The 21,064-nt window shown below is 41.2% G+C and overlaps 1 protein-coding gene across 2 annotated transcripts in view; it reads left to right on the top strand.

Moving 5' to 3' along the window:
* The window catches only part of LOC131246296 (uncharacterized), a 44,033-nt gene that overhangs the window by 14,439 nt on the left and 8,530 nt on the right, over window positions 1–21,064 (top strand). For both annotated transcript variants that reach the window (XM_058246258.1, XM_058246259.1), the window contains exons 9-11: window positions 5,636–5,789; window positions 15,046–15,135; window positions 17,781–17,836. In XM_058246258.1, the coding sequence (XP_058102241.1) occupies window positions 5,636–5,789; window positions 15,046–15,135; window positions 17,781–17,836 (300 nt within the window). The remainder of the gene's footprint in view (window positions 1–5,635; window positions 5,790–15,045; window positions 15,136–17,780; window positions 17,837–21,064) is intronic.

A 21,064-nucleotide genomic window follows, 5' to 3' on the forward strand; every position in this document is an offset into this window, starting at 1 on the left:
GGAACACGAATACCCGTATGGATCAGATAGAAGCGTCCCTAAGAGAAATCTCCGACATTGGAGGGGATGCACAATTTCACGTAGGGGGAAGTAGTTGAGGAATGGGTAGGAAATCATGGTAGAGGTCGTGGAGCATGTGGCCTAAGGGTAGGACATGGAGGGGCGCGAAATCCGCAGCCCGCTGTCGAGTATCAAGACCGTTATGATGTCGATGAGAGGGTCTTAAAGAGTGTTAAAGTCGATGCACCTAGTTTTAATGTGCGTCTTGACTCGAAAACATTCCTTGATTGGTTAGCGGACATGGACCATTATTTATAATGGTATGAGATGTTTGAGAACTGACAAGTACGGTTTGCAAAGATGAAACTTGTGGGTCAAGCTAAATTATTTTGGACAAATACGGAGCGTAGGATCGAGAGATTAGGAGGTGTCCTAGTTGCGCATTGGGTAGAGATGGAGTTATTAAACTCTTACCGTCATAAGCTCCTAGATCAATGGCAAGCATTGCGCCAAGGATCTATGTCGGTTGCAGATTACATCGCAAAATTTTAGGAGTATATGATGCAGTGTGATATTCAGGAGGATCCCTTACTGACGTTGGCGCGTTTCAAGGTGGGTCTTCGCATGGATCTGCAGCGTGAGCTTATGACCCATGCAGTGGGTGACTTGGATTAGACTTACCAAGTTGTACAGGAGTTATGGCTTTACTTAAAGTTTCCTGTCACGAGGCGCTTTGAGTCCCGAGACTCTATTGTTAGATCTGGTTTTCAGGGAACCAAACCTAACATTGGAAGTCAGCCTAGGGCGCAGGCTAGTGCACCGCCTAAGCCTAAGGATGATAAGGGCAAATGTGTCCTTGGTGCCAATCTTGGTAGTGGTAATCACTCGAGATGTTATGAGTGTGGAGGTACAGGTCATTTCGCATACCAGTGCACAGCAAAGACTCGTGGGAAAGCCTTAGTCATAGACTAGTCAAATGAAAATGCGGATGACATGAGTGATTATGAAGTTGAGGAATATCACCCAGAGATAGGTGCTAGTGATTATGAAGAAGAAGAACCAGAGACTGCACCACTAGCTGTAGTTAGATGTGCTTTAGCGCAGGCCAAAGAGAGTGATGATTGGCGCAGAAGCACAATTTTCTCCACGTTTATCAAGAGCGGTGATAAAAATTGTGAAGTCATCGTGGATAGTGGTAGTTGCACTAATGTGGTCTCAGCTAGTATACTCACTCGTTTGGGTTTGAAGCCCATCCCTCACCCTCAACCCTACAAGGTTTCTTGGGTTGACACGTCTTCTATGCCTGTGTCCCAGCAATGTTTCGTCCTCAACTAATCGGTTCATATAAAAACATGTGGTGTGATGTTTTACCTATGGATGTAGGTCACATCATTCTAAGGAGGTCGTTGTTATACGATAGAGATGTCACGATTTTTGGTCGCTCGAACGTGTGCACATTCATGCATGAGGGCAAGAAAATCAAGATTAATCCGTTGCCACCCAAGAGCCACACGGACAAGGCTAGGGATGTGAAAACAAGTGAGTCAAGGAAGGATGTGAGGAAATCTATTCCGAAGTCTCTACATATCATAAATGCAAAAGAGTTTGAAAAAGAGACAGGATGATTCGACGGTTTACGCCCTAATGGCTAGGGAAGTTACGCCCAAGGTTCATGTAGAGTTATCCCCTGAGGTGACTTCGGTTCTTGAGAAGTACAGTGATGTATTCCCTGAGGATTTACCGGATGAGCTTCCACCTATGTGGGACATCCAGCATGCCATTGATCTTGTCCCGGGGTCTTCTTTACCGAACCTTCCTCATTACAGGATGAACCCTGCAGAGCATGCAGAGTTGCATAGGCAGGTAAATGAGCTCCTGCGAAAGGGTTTCATTCGTGAGAGCATGAGTCCGTGTGCCGTACCAGCGCTATTAACGCCTGAGAAAGATGGTACGTGGCGGATGTGTATGGATAGTAGGGCCATTAATAAGATCACGATCAAGTATCGGTTTCCGATACCGAGGCTTGATGATATGTTAGACATGATGGCCAGATCCACTATTTTTTCCAAGATAGACCTCAAGAGTGGGTATCATCAGACATGCATATGCCCAGGAGATGAGTGGAAGACAGCTTTCAAGACGAAGGATGAGTTGTACGAGTGGTTGGTCATGCCCTTTGGCTTGAGTAATGCACCCAGTACTTTTATGCGTGTGATGACCCAGGTTTTGAGACCCTTTATGGGGAAGTTCTTAGTGGTTTATTTTGATAACATACTCATATATAGTACCACTAAAGAGCTGCACCACTTGAGGCAGGTCTGTAGTGTCCTGAGGGCGGAGAGGTTATATGCGAACCTTAAGAAATGTGCGTTCCTGTTTGATAGGGTTGCCTTCTTAGGGTTCATAGTGTCGTCTGTAGGGATGCGAGCAGATTCAAAAAAAGTCAAGGCCATAGTTGACTGGCCTGAACCGCTGAACATACATGATGTGAGAAGCTTTCATGGCTTAGCTACATTTTATCCCGTTACTGATTGCATTAAAAAGGGGGAGTTCATACGGTCTAAGGCTGCAGCTAAGGCATTCAATGATATCAAGGGCAAGATGATCGAGGCTCCCGTCATGCGTCTTCTAGATTTTTCTATAGTCTTTGAAGTAGCGTGTGATGCTTCAAGTGTAGGTATAGGAGTACTAAGCCAAGAGGGTCATCCAGTTGCCTATTTTAGTGAGAAATTGAATGAGGCAAAATAAAAATATTCCACCTATGACAAAGAATTTTACGCGGTTGTGCAGTCGCTACGTCATTAGTGTCATTATCTTCTACTGCAAGAATTTGTCTTGTTTTCTGATCACAAGGCTTTGAGGTATTTGAATTCCCAAAAGAAGCGTAACCCAAGCCATGCCAAGTGGGCAGCGTTTCTTCAGGAATATTCATTTGTCCTGAAATATAAAGCCGGGATCGAGAACAAACCGGCCAATGCCCTTATTAGGAGAGTGACATTGCTCAACTCCTTGAGTGTAGAAGTTGTCGGGTTTAAGCAATTGAAAGATGAGTATCCCATGTGTCCAGATTTTGGAGGAACATACATGTCACTCTTAGGTGCCTAGCATAGTTCGGGTGAGTTCGTGCTGAAAAATGGTTTCCTTTTCAAAGGAGACCAACTTTGTATTCCCCGCACTTCTCTTTGGGATTTCCTTGTTTGGGAGCTTCATGCTGGAGGTATTGCTGGCCATTTTGGTCGAGATAAGACCGTCGCCCTAGTAGAGGATCGCTTTTATTGGCCAAGTCTCAAGCGAGACGTAGCTAAAATTTTAGGGCAATGTCGAACTTGTCAACTGGCAAAATAGAAGAAGTAGAATACTGGATTGTACACGCCATTGCCAGTGCCACACGCACCATGGCAAGACATCAGTATGGATTTCGTGCTTGGGCTTCCCAAGACAATTAAAAAGCACGATTCCATTTTTGTGGTCGTGGACCGTTTTTCAAAAAATGGCCTACTTTCTCCCTCGTTCTATAACCTTAGTACGTCCAACATAGCCAAGATTTTCTTTGAGGGGGTGGTTGTATTACATGGTTTGCCTAAGACCATAGTGTCTGACAGGGATGTCCGTTTTACTAGTTATTTTTGGAAGACATTATGGCATATGATAGGTATGAGACTCCAGTTCTCATCTGCCTAACATCCTCAAATTGATGGTCAAACTGAGGTTGTGAATTGAAGTCTCGGAAATCTACTACGATGTTTGGTGGGTGAACACATTAAAACTTGAGACTTAGTCCTGCTAGTCGCCGAGTTTGCATATAACAGTTCAGTTAATAGGTCTACGGGTATGAGTCCTTTTGATATTGTTAGTGGTTATAAACCTGGACTACTCATAGATATGTTACCTACGTCAGTCACCCAGAGGACCTCGGAGTCAGCCGATGCATTCTCCCATCACATTCATGAGTTGCATGCAGAGATTAGGAGGCGGATAAATGCTAGTAATGAACAATACAAAATTTCAGCTGACTTACATCGTAGAATTCAAGAATTTAATGAGGATGATTATGTAATGGTTAGGATGCTAGAACGGTTCTCACAAGGTACCGTTAAGAAGTTACAAGCACGCAGTGCTGGACCATTTAAGATTTTGAAAAAGATTGGGTCCAATGCGTATGTGATAGATCTTCCACCTTGCATGGGGATTAGTTCAACATTCAATGTGAAGGATCTAATGCCTTGTTCAACCCATCCCATAGACCCTAATTTTGTTCCAAACTATTGGCCAATTTCTGGATTTTCTTCCCAACCCACACCACCTATGCCTACTATACTTGCGAAGAGAGAAGAAATTGAAGGAATTGTGGATGAGCAAATTGTTTCCACTCGAGACGGTGGATTTCAGAGGTACTTGGTGAAGTGGAAGAACAGACCATCATCAGACTGTACATGGTTAACGGAAGCAGAGTTGCAGCGACTAGATCCATATTTGTTAGAAGAGCACAAGAGTTTTATTTCGCCAGAGTCAAGGTCTTCTTAGTCGAGGGGAGTTGATGCGGACATCAGATCATTCAAAGTATATCATCGCAGTAGGCGTGCGTTACCCGTGTCAATGTGGTTAGATGACAGATACGAGTTGGGTCTCTAGAGGTTAAAGACCTTACACGTGTTCGTGACATGTGTAAGTTGGGAGACATTTGGATCGTTGGATCGCGAGGATGGTGTGATCGGACCGTTGGATCGTCACGGCCCACCTTCATTACGCCACCTTCATGGCGCTATCATCGGGGCCCATCGGGCATCTTAAATTTGAATTTAGTTTATGAACATTTGGTTTATTTAAGTTTTGAGACAGTTTGCGCACAATTTTTGTGCGAATTTCTTTTTTAAAAAACTTTTTTTAGTAGGGGTATTTTGGTAATTTCATGTAATTACGAATTTATAAAGGTTGCCCTAAGCCTAAAGCATGTTATGTTATGTTTATGAAAGAAAATATAGAGCTTTTTGCTTCTGACGATTTTGTCTTCGACTTCCAGTGATTGGAAGAGGGCGTGAGGCCCAGGGAAGTGATTTCTCATCCTCTACTTCTTTCTTTTCTCAAGGTACTCTTTTCCTTTAACCCTATTCTTTTCCTTTTCTCCTAAAATCTTTAGATCTAGAAGCCGATCTTGTTTCCTTTTATCTAAATCATTAGATCTCAACAGATTTTCATCCCCACATAAAACCTATCACCCAAAGCCTAAATTTGAAGAACCACCAGTTTTTTTATTTATTTATTTATTTATTTAAATTTTCCAGATTTCCCAATTAGAAAATTCCTATTTTTTTTTTTTGGATTAGAAAATCCACTTGGATCGTTAGACGGACCTATTGCAAGACGAAAGTTCTATCTTTTGCCGAATCTAACTAAATTCAGATTTTAAAATTCAATACTTCGTGTTTGTGATGGATGACCATAATCAATGCTATATTAACCTTATTTCTTTCTTGTGTTTATGATGTATAAGGCTGATATTTTATTTGTTTTTTTAATATTGTATAAATCTGTCCCTTCCAAATATCATGCTCATTTAAGGTTGGATTAGGTTGTCCTGCATCATTTTTATAGAAGATCGGATTCTGATACTTGTAAACTTGTTCTCTTCGGACAGGTTCGCCTATATGATATATCTGCACAAAGAAGACCTGTTCTTTCAATTAATTTTCGAGAGTCTCCAATTAAGGTCGTTACTGAGGATCTGGATGGATATACAGTCTATTTAGGAACTGGGTGCGGCGACCTTGCTTCTTTTGACATGCGTACAGGTACGTCTAATTCTGCTAAGAGGTGAATCATAAGCAATTAGGCTGCTAGTTACTGCTGACACACATTTTAATTGTTATAGTGGTTACTTTGCCACCATAGTAATCGTTCACTTTGCCACCATAGTTACGGTGGTAACGGTTGAAAATGGGACCCACATGGTGTGTGTATCAGTGTATGACATTTGACCCAGGCATTGCATGTGCTCAATCATTTTGTAGCCCCCGCCCCCAAATAAAAAAATAAAAAATCATGCCATGGGAAACTCTGTGTGTGTGTTTGGGGGGGCGGTTGCGCCCACCGAGGAGTGTGTATGTCATCCAACTCATGCATCAGGGGCATCTCACTATGATCTGGGGTGCAAATCAGACCAATCCAACCATCAGGTGAGCCCCACCACTTGAATTTGTGTGTGCGTCTGTGTGATTGGGCATTTTTACATTGTTTTCTATGTTGTCGGGCCCGCCATGGTGTCTATATACCATGCAACCCACTCATTAGGTGCACCCCAACATGATGATGGGGCGGCCCAAAAAGTCAGCCCAATGCAAAGGTCGGGTGGGCCCTACCAGTAGGTTCTTGGGTATTTTTCATTACTTTTCTGTGGTGTAGCCCACCTCATGGTTGGATTATCATTCCATTTCCAAGGAGAGATGCTTCTAATGGATGGGTTGGTTGTCACATGCATTCTAAGTTGCCCTGATTTTAGATCATTACCATTGTAGCATTCCCTACATAGATACATGCACACATACACATTGATACATGAATAGGGGCACGTTAACATTATACCGGTACCACCACAAGTTGTGGTGCTACTGGGCCATTGTGGGGTCAGTGTGGTGTATGCATCTGATTTGATCCGTGACTCTCATGTTCACCGTAGAGCCCAAAAATCAGGCTGATCCGTGACTTGGGTGGGTGTCACACCACAAGGAACAATGTCAATTCATGCGTAAAATCTCTAAATTCACAAGGTGTAGCCCCCCTGAGTTTTGGAACAACCTGATTTTTGGTGTGTCCTTCCATATTGGTGGGGCGTGTCAAAAGAATGGCTTGGATGACATCTACACATCACAGTGGCCCCCACACATTGGGTGTCCCCTCCCAACTATCCTTGTGGTGTGCCGCACTTGAATTTCTATTCGGGCTGATTTTATTCCCATGGCTTAACATTGAAGGATGATCCCAATGGATGAGGTGGATGTGATGCACACATCATGTGGGCCTCACAATATAAAGTACTGCCTCTAATACCATGCAGCCATTTTCCACACACACACACACACACACACACACACACACACACATATATTTCATGACAACAAAAGAAATTTATTAAATTGAAAGAAGAAGAGGAGAAAACAAGGGGGCGATAGGATGGTGAGAAACCGACATAGACACACCCTTGCATTAGATGCAATTACAAGGTGTTAATCCAACCACCCACAGAGTCAGCCCTCTTAAAAACAATAAATCTGGCGTTACTTAGAAAAGTGGCTTTGAAGTTTCAAGATTGGGGAAACGAGTTCGTGGAAATAGTAGTTGTATGCAATTAGGTGACTCACCTGCAATTAGTGTAGTCAAAGGCAACCTAGGCACACACCTAGGTGTTTTGGGTCAGTTATGCCCTGCTTGGACCCCAGGCGAGTCGTTTACCTCATGTGTGCACCTAGGCACACCTGTAGTAAATGTGGCATTTTTACATGAGTACCCTTATGGGTACCTCGTGTGCTTTTCTTTTGGTGTTTTACCACCCGATAAAGGTGCAAATAGATAGGAAATGGATTTTAAGCCCTATTTCAACAACCTTTCTCATTTCTTTTTAGGTTAAAGTTTGACATATTCTTACCCCAAATACTAACAACTTCTGTCATTTCCTTTTATTCATGATTTCTTTCTCCCAATAATTTGTTAATCTCATCAAGTTGGACTTATCAAAAGCATTTTGAGCGTTAGTTGGTGTCATACAAGAGATACAAGAGGAATTGGGAATTTTGGGGGATTTGGAAAATTTAGGTTAGGGCATTTTGATTTTTTTTTTTTTTTTTGAACGATGGGATTTCAAAAAATTGTATTACAGGGTATAGAATATTTGGGGATTTTGGTATAATTGTGGTTTTTGGTTGGTGAATTTGGGGGATTTGTGAAAAATGGGAAATTTAGAGTTGGGATTTGGAGATTGGAAAATTAGGAATTTGGGGAAAATTGGAAATATGGGGATTTGGACAAAGAGGAATTAAATAGTATTGATCTTGTTATTGTAAAAATGATCAACATATATTCATAAATAATTAAATATTAATATTTATCATATAAAATAAAAAAATGCTCCTGGACCCTCCAGCACACCTATGTGCTTTAGGTGCTATAGGGGCAAGTGCACTTTGGGTGCTCCTTGTTTCCAAGCTCTTCCATAATAGTGTCGTAACAGCCACTGTCGTTGTAGTTGCATTACGACATTTTTTTTTGGAAAACATCTGTTTCAGCCCTATAATGGGGCTTTTTTTTTTTTGGTTGTAATGGGCCGTTTTGGCCCCATAATGCATAACAATTATCACCATTACTGTTACATGATAGACATAACTGTTTTGGCATACCATGCTGGTGCTTGTAACTACTCTGTCCACCATTGGGGTATGCTAGGTTTGCATGCCCGTGTAGAGTGTCAAGCTAATGGAAGGTGGTATTTTTTTTTTTTGAAAGATGACACATTTTATTAAAGCTGCAACAATAACAAATACAACACAAAAGAAAAAGAGAAAAAACAACAAAAATGAGACTCCGGGACAACGACTCAATTACACCCCAAGAAATTCCAGATTACAACCCCTCAGCTTGGATACAACAGAAGCCCATTTGATAATCATTAATCTAATTCTTTGGGAGATGGCTTCCTCCGATTTCTTGGAATTGTTGAAGCACCTTGCATTTCTTTCTTCCCACGCTGCCCACCATGTAGCGAGAAGAGCCATTCTCCAAAGCGCCTTCTTTGGATGACCGAAGTTAGCCTTGTGCCAAGCAACCGAACATCGATTTGCCGAACATGGGTGGCTCCATGAGGTTTGAAAACGGCCCATAATATCTGCCTAGATTGGCCCCATGAAGGGGCAATGCAAGAAGAGATGATCAACTGTGATGGGGACATCACGCGCACACTCGCACGCATGCCGCCCCCTACGCACGTACGAAAGTAGAGGGAGGGCCTCACCGTCAATTTGGCTCGATGACGACGTTCAAGGAGGGCCTCCTATGTAGAAGACGTAGTTTTGGTTCATTAGAGTGGACCTGATAATCAAGTAAAGCCCATCATGGGATCTCATGATCGGGGCCCGCTAGTTGGATTAAGTTCATACTTTAGGTTTTGTTTATTTATATTATTTAGAACATCATGAATGCTTTAGATTTCTTTGATTGATTTTTATTTTAGTTTACTTCATCGCCAAGTAATAGGTTGTGCACATGGCGCGAGTTTTGAGGTTTTCTTATAAATAGGCACCCATTGTAGTTCTTTTAGTTCATTGAAGATTAATAATTTTTTTTGCGTTTTCCTGCTCCTTTCTGAGTTATGAAAACCTAATTGGGTGCGAAACCCTCCCTTTTTCGAAGGGCTAACTACCGTGGTGCGAAGCCACACCTATCCCGATTCGCCCCCACCATCTTCCATCCATATTTCTCCTCTTACAATCATCTACACTTCAAATCCATCCTCTATTGCAGCCGTTTTTCTTTCTACAGCAGATTTCTAGAATCTGGCCCTGCAGGAGGGCTAAAACTTCGGCGGAGCACCATGCACAAACCGTACATTGGATCGAGCTGAAATTTGGGGGTTTTGGAGTCCACCCCTAGCCGACCAGGGCCAAGCTGGCCTTTTTTTGAATAGTGGGCCCCACACACGTGCGGCCGGGATCACACGCACGTGCGTCTGGGCCATTGCCGTTGTCCACACGTGCGGTTCTTCTCTGGTTCATCTCTCTCCTCTCCTTCACTCCTCTTTCACCCAAAATCCCTAAACCTAATCCTAAATTATTCAAATCCTCAATTTTTGATGATAATTTTATAAAATGTGAAATGCAGAATCAATTATTTTCTTTAAAATTTACGGCTCATCCTACCAAATGAACGATCCAGATCATTGCCCCATCAGTTTTAGGCCTATATAAACCCCTTAAACTCTGATTTTATTTGGGATGTGGAATTTTGTGTAATTTTTACAATTTTTCTAAACCAAAACTTCAATCATCTTAATTTCTTTTCCCTCAAATTGGTCTTATTTTCATAACGAACAATTTTAATTATCATTTTTTCAAATTTGGGGTTTTTCGAATTTGGCGGTTTTTGGATTTAGGGGTTGCCAAATTTGGGGGTTTTCACACATCTCTTTGGTGATCGACATCGAATAAAAGAGAGTAGAAGGATTTGACTGAAAAACAACTGGACCTATCAGCTCTTTACACCATCTTGTCCACTTTGGACTCAACTGGGGCAAAGAGATAAATGCGTTCCAAGAAGTTGATATACTTTTACACGGGGGGCACCATACTTCACTTTCTCCAACATAGGAGAAACAGTTCACCACATGAACAGAAGGATTTGGCACCAAACTAAAGATGGAGAGGTACTGATCTTTGAGAGCCGCAAAGTCCACCCAAACATCTTCCCAGAATCTGATTTTTTTTGCCGTCACCTATGGAGAACCCCACTCCTTGCAAGAACGTTGCCTTCACAGAACACATCTTTCCATAAGGTTGAAGCTCTATAAATATACGAATCTCTAGTCCGCTAACCCCCTACCGAAGTACCATATTTGCTTTTAAGGACCTCTTTCCAAAAGGCCCCATCCTTCTCACCAAGCCACCAAAGCCATTTGCCAAGGTGTTCCATATATGTAACGGTGGCCGTAATGGTCACCCCCGTTACCGATACAAAGTATCGGAGTAATGACCGATATGACCCCGTATCGGTTGAAAATTCTTTTTCGCTCGAAAAATTCTGGAAAAATATCCAGAAAATTCCGAAAAATCTAAATATTCCAAATATGCATTCGTTTGTTTGATTTTTGTTTTTTGGTTTTGAACATGCTTATGGTGGTGTAACGGTCCAATCTTTAGTGAGAATTAGGGTAGCTTACTAAAGACCGTTTTTCAAAAAGCCACGCAAATGTAAATTCAATGTAAATTTTATGTTATCAGCCACTTGATTAACTTCTTGGATGATTATCAGCTACTTGGTCGACCTCTTAGATGACTATTGGCTGCTTGATTGATTTTTTGGATGACCATCGGCCGCTTAGTTTGCCTCCTGAATGACTATTAGTTGCTTGGTCTATTTTTGAATTCGGGGATCGGACCACCGATCCCAAAGCCTTCAAATTCTCAATTTATTGGCCTCATCCCCTAAAAAGGCCCCAAATCTGGAAATTTGAAAGAAGAATAAAAAAACAATTGTCCTATTTCAAAAAACAAGAGTCCTAATCAAAAAATCACAAATTTTGATTTTTTGACTTATTATGGTCCCATAATTTAATTAGTTAATTTTGGTTTTTCAACCTTAACTTTTGTTTTTAAATCACACTTGATAGATATCAAATGACTAAGATTTGTTTGATCATCTTGGGTAGCATGGGAATTGCCAAGAAATTATGATCACAAATAGTGGAGAAACAATGGTGAATGGCTATTAAAAACTTTTCATGGGTTAGAAAAGTTTTGGATCAAGTTGATATTTGCATTCCCCCTTCATGCAGGACTTTGTGACCTAATCAACAGGTTGGATGGCAAATAAACATTACAGTGGGGCTTGGGAAGTTTTTAATGGTGGTTGTTCAATGACAACTGTTTCCTTTGGTGTGGTCCCCCTGAGATTTGTATTGGCTTCATTTTTGGGCTCATGCCATAAGATGAGTTTGCAAAATGGATGGACAACATAGATATAACACATGCATTGAGGTGAGTCCCGCGGTTAGGGTACCACCCACATCGTTGGTTTTGCGGTACTAGCCAAGTCGTGTCTGTAAATGGGACTTGGACCTGGTAGTGTAGTGTTGACAAGATAAAGTTACCGCCATGATGTATGTGTTTTATCCACGCCTCATAAATTTTGAAAGATCATTTTAGGCTAGGAGCCAAAAAATAAGGTAGATTGAAGGCTCAAGTGGACCACACCACAAGAAGTAGTGGGGATTTAAAGCCTACTGTTGAAAACTTATTAGGAGTAAGAGAAGTTTTGGATCAAGCTGATATTTATTTTTTCCTTTATACAGGCCTATGTGACCTTATGAACAATTGGATGGCAAATAAACATCACGGTGGACCCTAGGATGTTTTCAACGATAAGAGTTCAAACCCCACTGCTTCATGTGGTGCTGATCCACTTGAGCCTTCAATCTGTCAAATTTTTGGGATCATGCCCTAAACTATCTTTCAAAATAGATCGACGGCATGGATAAAACATATAGATAATTGTGGGCCCCACAGAGCCCCTGACATGATTGCTCATCTCTGGCCACGTCTTGGTGGGGTAAAGTACCCAATCTGCACCGAAAAAAGGGAGGGCTTCAAAAAGAGAGGGGGCTTCGAAAAGGGAGAGAGGGGGCTTCGAAAATGGAGGATTTGTAAATGGGAAGAGAGAGAGAGAGAGAGAGAGAGAGAGAGAGAGAGAGAGAGAGAGAGAGAGAGAGAGACGTTGCAGTGATGGGCCGCTAGCAGAGGAGAAGAAGGAAGAAGAAAGAAGAAAGAAGGAGAAATAGGAATCATCAAAGAGGAATGTATTTTTCATTTTTTTCCCCCTTTAAAAGATAGAAGAAGAACAAGAGGAAACAAATTTTTTTTTTTTTTGGGAGGTGAATGTTATGGGGGTAACGACCGTTATACCATGTAACGGTTGATACGGCCCATGTAACGGCCGGTATGCTTCTTTTTTTTCGGCCGTTACAGTCGATACGTAACCGATTTGGAACACCTTGATCTCTACACCACCATCATCATAGGCTTTACAAATGGAAGGCGGTCATCTTAATGGAACATGAACAAAATCCATATGGTTTTAGAAGTTTTGGAGAAGGCATAAACTTATGGCTGCCAATGGGTCAGGTTCGAGTTGGGTCCTAGAGTTCCCGAACTTGGGTTGATCAGGTTTGGATCTTGTTTTGTCCAAGTCTTGCTTTTGAGGACCAAGACTCGGATTTGATTGGGTTCAGGTACCCGCCTGATCTTTAGAACTTGATTTTACGTCAAGTTTGAGTTGGTTCCATGTCAAATAAGGGCATTTACATGATCGTGGGCGCGCTTCACTAGAGGAATTAGATCACACATGTGTGCACTTTAACACATGCATGATGTAAATGGGGTCTCTTGTATGTGTGTGGCCTAGCAAACCTTATTTCGTTGCTAGAATAATATATATATATATATATATATATGTATATGTATATATGGTTTTGCAATGTCTCCAAAGCTTTTGAATTACACATGGGATGCCCAATCATCAATTAGGATGGTTCATTCAATAGTACTAGTGGGAGCAACCCATGGTGCAAAAATCATGTTGATCCAATGACCCTAACGCTTTGAATGGGTACAATTTTTTATAATTGTTTGTTATTTACAAGCCATAAGTCACATGGTTAGAATCATCAAACCAAACCGCCTTTTATTTTCTTTTATTTTTTACTTTGGAATTATAAGCAATACGAAGCGAGATCTACCAAAAACTTTCAAGATGATGGTTCTACCTATTTTGTTTCTCTGCTCATTTGGGAGTATTCATTTTCCATGCTATTGATCGGATGTCTAGGATTATCTGATTGGCATGTATTTTGCACCATGGCATGCTCCTAGTTGAATGAATGAATGAATGGTTCAAATCTACAATAGGTCATTCCATGTGTGATTTAAAAACTTTGTTGACGTTTCTAAAGTCCCATGAAGGCAGGGATGTTAGCAAAACCCATATTCAATATATTGTATTACTATTAAAATTAAGTAGACCCCGACCCAAATTCAATTTAATGGGGTCCAAGATGCTGGATGTGACCCGAACCTGTTTTGGTAAATCCCACAAATGACTTGTTGATTACAATCAAGTGCTATCTAAAAGTCTATTAGATAGGTTGATTACAGTCAATAAGTTATATGTAATTTTCCTACGGGTGCCAATATATGTGATTTCCTGCAATGAAACACAAATTTCCCGCAATTATGAATAGATTCAAACAATCAATTCACTTTAGATCACAAGAGATTTACAAACATGCAATGCTAAAAGAGGAGAGAAGTTTTAATATGAATAAGAGAGTTCAAAATATCCTAACAAGGCTTCAAATATACCTTTATATTGCTATGCATTCTTTCTCTAAGGAAAATAAATCTCTGATGTTATGAAGCAAAACAAATATTCCTGCACGAACAATAAACTACTAATTGAGGTCCCTAAACTAAACCTCCTTTAACAGCTGTCCCCTACGATTAGGAATCTCTTAAATCCCAACCTTACACAACAATATGTTTTAAAAGGTTGGTCTTGCACCAATCTTCTCAATTACCTGAAGTTGATGGTTTTTAAGATTGTTGTTGTGACCATGGGTCTTTGCCCAACCTTACACCCCTCATTTTGCTGTAGAAATGCCGACATTAGGGCCTGATGTCAGCATGATATAAACCCTTGTTTGGGCCTCCAAAGTCCAAACTTCCTTGAAGCTTTTATGCTTGCTGATTTTGATTACTTCAGGATTGCTTTCTTCTGGTAGCTGATTCTAGATCCCCTTTGCTGCAGACCTCAGGTTGATTTCTGGCTATTGTTTAGGATTTTTTTGGGCCCAATTCAGATCTTTAGTTCTTCCCAAATCTCTACTTGTGCCTGCTCCTGTGGTTAGGAGTTGATCTGGTGTTCGTGTTTGCATTTCTGAAAGGAGGATATGGGAAACTTAGAGGACTTGGATTGAGGTGGTGAGATGCAATATGATGGCTTGTTCACTCACTGAGGAAAGGGCCTTAGATAGGAAAGATTGGCCAGACGGTATCTGTAGACCAGACCCCAAATAGCTGGGACAAGACTATGATGATGATGTATTGTTCAATCAACAGGGCTTGAATTTCTCCTTTACATTGAAAATTTTCTTCGACATTCAAATACTTGGCAAAAATTTAGTTAAAATTCTAGTTGTTCCTTTTTTCAATGTTTGGATTCTAATTGTATGTCTTTTTGAAGCTGGTGAGTTCAGTGATAAAGTATCCATATTTTTTCTTTTATGTATTGCAGGAAAACTATTAGGATGCTTTGTGGGTAAATGTAGTGGCAGCATAAGGTCCATTGTAAGGCATCCAGAGCTTCCCTTGATTGCCTCATGTGGTGAGTTGTAAACTGGATTTTCTTTTGATCAGGTTGCATCAGGTTTATTTATTTATTTATTTTTAATTTTTTTAAATATAAACTGATTTCATTTCTTCTGAGGGATAATTACATTCGGGTTCCCCTCAAGAGAAAAAAGATCTAGAGGGGAAACCCATCATAAACCAGGCCAACTTGTGCAAGGAAACCGAAAAAGAATAAACCCAGAAAACCAAAACACCCACTAACACACTTCCCTGACCGAACCCAATCCCACCTTGTCAAGAAAACAGAGACCCCGTACTTGAAACGGGAGGTCTTGGAAATTGGTAACAAGACGGGATTGTTGGCCCGAGCTCCCGGTCCGAGCCAACGCATCTGCCGCCGCGTTGCCTTCCCTGAAGATATGTTCAAAAAGGAACTCCCCTCTTTTCTTTAAGCGCTCAATCCTCGAGATCCAATAACCCCATTTCCAGCCAGGGGAAGAAACCCCGCGGAGGATGTTAACCACAAGAAGCGAATCCGACTCGACCACCACCCTTCGAAAGCCTCTTAGAGCACACTGCTCCATACCATCCAGGATCACCCATAACTCGGCGTTCACGTTAGACCCCACTCCTTAGCCTGACACGAAAGCAAACAAAAAGTTTCCTTTGTCACCTCTACAAATGCCCCTGCCGCCGGAGAATCTGGGATTTCCGAGCGCCGACCCATCAACGTTCACCTTTACCCAGCCCGTTGGGGGTTTGTTCCATCTGACCACCCTGGACGGCCGGCTCGCCCAGGACCCAGCACACACCGCGCAGCGAATGCTGGGGACCGAGAATACCATCCGCAGAGAAGGGGGGGGAGTGGGGTGCCTGCACGAGGAAACCATACCCTCCCTAGCGATGTAGGCCATCCACCATCTGGCCCGAGCAATCACTGTTGGAACCCTGGCAATCTGCCCGTCGAATCGGGCCGCATTGCGGCACTTCCAGATGGTCCAGATAATAACGCAAGGGGCCAGCTTGTGGGCCGTGGAGTACTTGCGGCAATTCGCGGAGGCTCCCCACCATTGATTCAACCTGATTATGACCGAATCAGGTTGCATCAGTTATATAACCATCTTTCTCTTGTAATACAGTACCTTATTTGGCATTGGGAGTTTACTATCCTGGAACACAGTGCTAAACTGACGTTGGCCTAATTTCATGATGACTGTCATAATTATAGAGGGACTTATTTGTGTGTGTTTATTTCCCATCTCATGTAGCATCTGTTTGTTATTAGTTATGCTTTGATCCATGTGTTGGTCCATTCTAGAGTATTTATTTTCTCCAACCATTGCATTTATTATGTTTTGGTTTTTTCAATCTTGTAGCTCCTTTGGGTTGGGTGAATTAGCAGCATTTGTCATACTTGTCAATGGCTAAATAAGTATCATCATGTAGACAACACAGGGATGAATATGTATCAATGAAATTTACATGTAGATACTTGTATTGCAAGGATTTTACATTTAGGGTCGTACTCATGTTTTGATTCTTGTTCTCTGTGTATTCGTGGGGCATAATCTACACATGCAGGTATTGTGTCATTTGCTCATGATTTACCTGCCTTTTGGTTGAATATCTATGCCTTCGTATTGGGTTTTTTATTAATAGCATCTATGCTCTGTATGGCATGTACATAACCATATTTATGGTGGAAGCGTAGTAGTATAAAATGGTTAGGGATTCCTGCAATTGTACAGTTCTAAAGAGATGCAAATGCATTATTTTTATTTTGTATGTTTTGGTAAATTTTGCTACCATATACATTGTATACTGTGCATGCATGTTGATGGCTAATTCCTTTGGTAAGTAAGACTGCTGTCCTTTGTGCTGCCAATTTATTTTTTGGTCTTGTTCAGTTCCCTTCTATGATGATCCTGTGAGAGTTTAGTTACATCATCTTTTGCTAAGAAGGGTTGATATGTCATCCTGCATTGTAAGAGTATCTTCATGCCATTCAATACTAAATTTAGAAGTTTTTTCTTCCTCATGACAAAAAATGCTGCCATCATTTGCCCAAAGGAGAAACCAGTTCAGCTTGTTGACAAATCTTGGCCAATATCATGGCTGTTGTATGAAGCAGTTTCCATAATAGTCTCAGTCAATTGATCATGCTGTTCAAACGGACAATATCATCAACTTTATACATGATAAAAACTTTCTTTGTGCACTATTTTCTCCATTTAGATGTTGACCCCTTGTACTCCCTGCACCTGCATAGCTTCTTTCAAGCGTTTTAAGTTCCTTCTGTAGTTCCTGATGCCGACATAATCTATAGTCGTCATAGATTGCAGCCATCAACTTCCATTGGAACAAGATTAGCATTAAATGTTGTGCCCTAAAAATGATTTCAAACAATAAAAACAGATGTTTTGCTGATTTCTTAGTGGTCTTTGTATATCCTTGAATCTGTGAAGTTGTTCGACCTTACATCTGTCATGTTGTTGGCATGACTACTTTTGTAGTGGGTTTCTGCCCAAGTTGTCCTGGTGAAATCTTTTATATTATTATCGTGGTTTTGTCTCATGGGCTTGTTTCTTATGGTCATCATCTCCATCAAGGTTATATACTTCTCTTTTTGAGTTTTTTCCTCATTGTCCTTGAACCGATGTGCTTGTACTTATTCTCCAGGGCTGGACAGCTGGTTACGTTTCTGGGATGTAAAGACACGACAACCACTTTCTGCGGTATGCTGTTCAAATTCTTGTTTTTTGTTCATGTGGTTTCAGAAGTTTGTAGAAAATCGATCCTTATGTATTGGGATCATGTGGTGTCCAACATGATACCTTGAACATACACAAGAATCTGGGTAATATGGTTTAGCTCACATGCCTAAAATATTGCGAAATAATGCATTAAGAAGAGGTCAATAGTACCTGACCCTTTGATATTTTTGGGCCACCTATGATGGCATGGTTATCAACTCTGCCCCTATAATAATTTAGAAAAGATGTGTTCCCATTATTGTGAGGCTGGAATGAAGCGCTTATGATTTGGAGATGTACAAGATCATCCAGTACATAGTGGAATGAAGTAACTACTACTATCACATGAAGGGGACTCTAGAAATGTTCTCACTTGGGAATCCCATAACCAGGAAGAAGCTTGGTCTTTAACTTTTATCTTTGACGAGACTTGAGATTCTGCCTCTGGGCTAAACATTTCTTTTACATGTAAAAGGGCTATTGAGATGGTCAATTTATTGCCCAAAGAGGGTGCTCTTTGATCTTCTGTGTTGGGAGTTCCTTCCCAGTGTCATGATTTTCTAATTCTTTTCTTCTTTCTTTTAACATAAATCTCTCGTGATCTCTTAAAAGGAAAGTACCACTATTGCCTGAAGCATCTATTAACAACAACACTCATCTCAATATGGTTCAAGCTATTGTTTTCATTTAAAATATTTGTGCCCTACCTGGTGAAGTGATCCGAGAAAAGAAAAGCTTATTTCCAACCTTATATTAGCACGAGGAAGAGGAATCCTACTTGAAAGCACTCACCTGCAGTTGTGTCCAGATACCCAACACATGCATGGTGTGCCGTAAAGGCCGTTACGTAAAGGTAATGGTGGCAACCGTTACGCGTTATGGGGTCGTAACGGCTGTAGCAACCGTTATGGAAAAATATGACCTATAATTGCCATTGACAGCATGTTACATCCCATATAAAGGCCATAATATCCTGTAATGGTCTATTACGGGACATATATAGGTTTTTCATACTTTTTAATCAACATTACGGGGCAAATATAGGTTTTTCGGGGTTTTTTTTTTTCAAAAAATAAAAAAATAAATAAGAGAGACCGTAACGGCCGTTATTGGGCCGTAACAGCCGTTATGCCCCGTATCGTAAAGGTAACGGTGGTGGTTGTTACGACCACCGTTACCGTTACGAAACACCTTGAACACATGCCTATGCGGGACAAGTGTGCAAGAGCTGTGCTTTATTATCAGGTGGGCCCCACCATTAATGTGCCTTTGTCCAACAACAGGCATGGATGTTCATTATTAGGATCCATATGTTTACCAAAACAATGGGCTGTTCAAAAATGATAAGTAGTGTTAGACATTCAACATGAACATGTGGCTTGCTGGGGGCAGGTTGGGTTGGGTTGAGGGTCAACCCAAGCCCAGCCCAACCTTAAGAAGGGTTGGCCCAAGGCCCAAGCAACCCTAGACTCAACCCAAGCAACCCAACCCAACCCAACCCAACCCAACCCAAGGTATTGAATACTCGACCCTATGAAAATTCAGGTTGGGTCAATTTAGGTCGGGTCGGGTCAGTTTCATACCTGCCACTAGTAAACTAGTACAAAAATAAAAGATCTAACCATCAAATAATATCATTAAAGTAATACATAACAGCTGAAATAACACTAGCAAAATAAAATTTATAATTATCACTTATAAAAAAAAATAATGAAATGAACGGAGTAGATGTCACATACATGACATGATGAGCCTCATAGAGCTTGGGTGTTTTGTGGACTGCGTAAAACAAGTTGTTGATGTCCAGCTTTTCTAATAGAGTCATGATTTCTGAGTCATGACCAATGAATATTCAATGAAAAGCCTCTAATGTGAGGAGGTGGAACATATGTGAAAGATCCCAACAGACGACGGCAGTACACGTGTTGAAGTGTGAACATGCTTGGGCAAAAAATAATGAGTCTATTGATCATGCAGGTGAAACTTGCGTGAACTCTCTCTTTTATCTACACTATGATTTTACATTATCATGTATATTGTCAAAACCCACATGCATATGTACTACATTTAAGGTTGGGTTGCCTTAGGCCTTAACCCAAACCCAACCCAACCTAATTCGAGTTAAGGGTTCGGTTGAGGATTTTCAACTGAAGCCCAACTCAACCTCTACCCAACACAGCCCAAAGTTCGGTTTGGGCAATTGGTTCAGGTTTACCCAACCCAAGTTGCACCTCTATGGCCCACTTGATGAGAAGACATGCCTAATCTTTTGGGCTGATGGTGGGCCCACTGGATGGACAACTCGGATCTTGCACATGATGGCTCTTGTGGGGGTGCTTTGGTTTGTCAATTGCAGATGTGCATCTGCAAGGAGTGTCACTTGAGGAAACATAACGTGTGAGATAATCATTGAAACAGCTTGCAGATATAATATTTGGTTGTTTCAATGAAGCTTGTATTATAAACACCATGCTACTATCACATGCATAAGATGTGTCATGATCCAACAACTCTCACAAAAATAGTGACAATGGATATCATGTTCTTAGTTTTCTCAGGGCAGGGTGGATAAAAATAATGTCATACTACTACTGTTACACACTAAATGGCTACGCGTTATTGCTAGACCATCTGAAAATGTCAGGTAAGCAAATTGGGCCAGCCCGAAGCCCTGTAAAAGAAGGGTATATCTCAGGCAGTAGCCAGTTGTGAAACTTCTGTGAAGAAATCATGGAAATTCTTGTTTTGAATATTGGTGCAACAAGATTCCTAAAGCCCACCCCATATAGATGGACAAGTCTATGATGATGGTGGTTAGAAGTTAACAAGCCCATCGGCGAACTTTAGTGATATAAGCTTGGTTCGAGGAGTGAAGAAACTAGTCGCTGAAGAAGTTCAATGTACTAGATCTTGAGGCTCAACTGTTCTCAGGAAATTCAACAAAACCTGCGTGCTTTGCTCCCAATGGCCCATTTGAGCCTCTTTTGGCTGGCAGATCTGAAATTGGGATGGTGTCATCGAAAAGTGCAATAGAAGTTAGCATCATGGAAGGGTAAGTTTCTCTCCTGATCAAGTTTTTCATTCCCCCTCTGCCGGTGTATTTGTTCTTGATTCTCTGGTGCCCAGTGAAGATCGACGCTCAAATCGATCCATCCGAAAGTGTTTCTTATGGAATGATAGAGATGGTTCACATAAATCCCATCTAGTAGC

Source organism: Magnolia sinica, chromosome 5 (genome assembly GCF_029962835.1).
Source record: "Magnolia sinica isolate HGM2019 chromosome 5, MsV1, whole genome shotgun sequence".
NCBI classification, from domain to species: domain Eukaryota; kingdom Viridiplantae; phylum Streptophyta; class Magnoliopsida; order Magnoliales; family Magnoliaceae; genus Magnolia; species Magnolia sinica.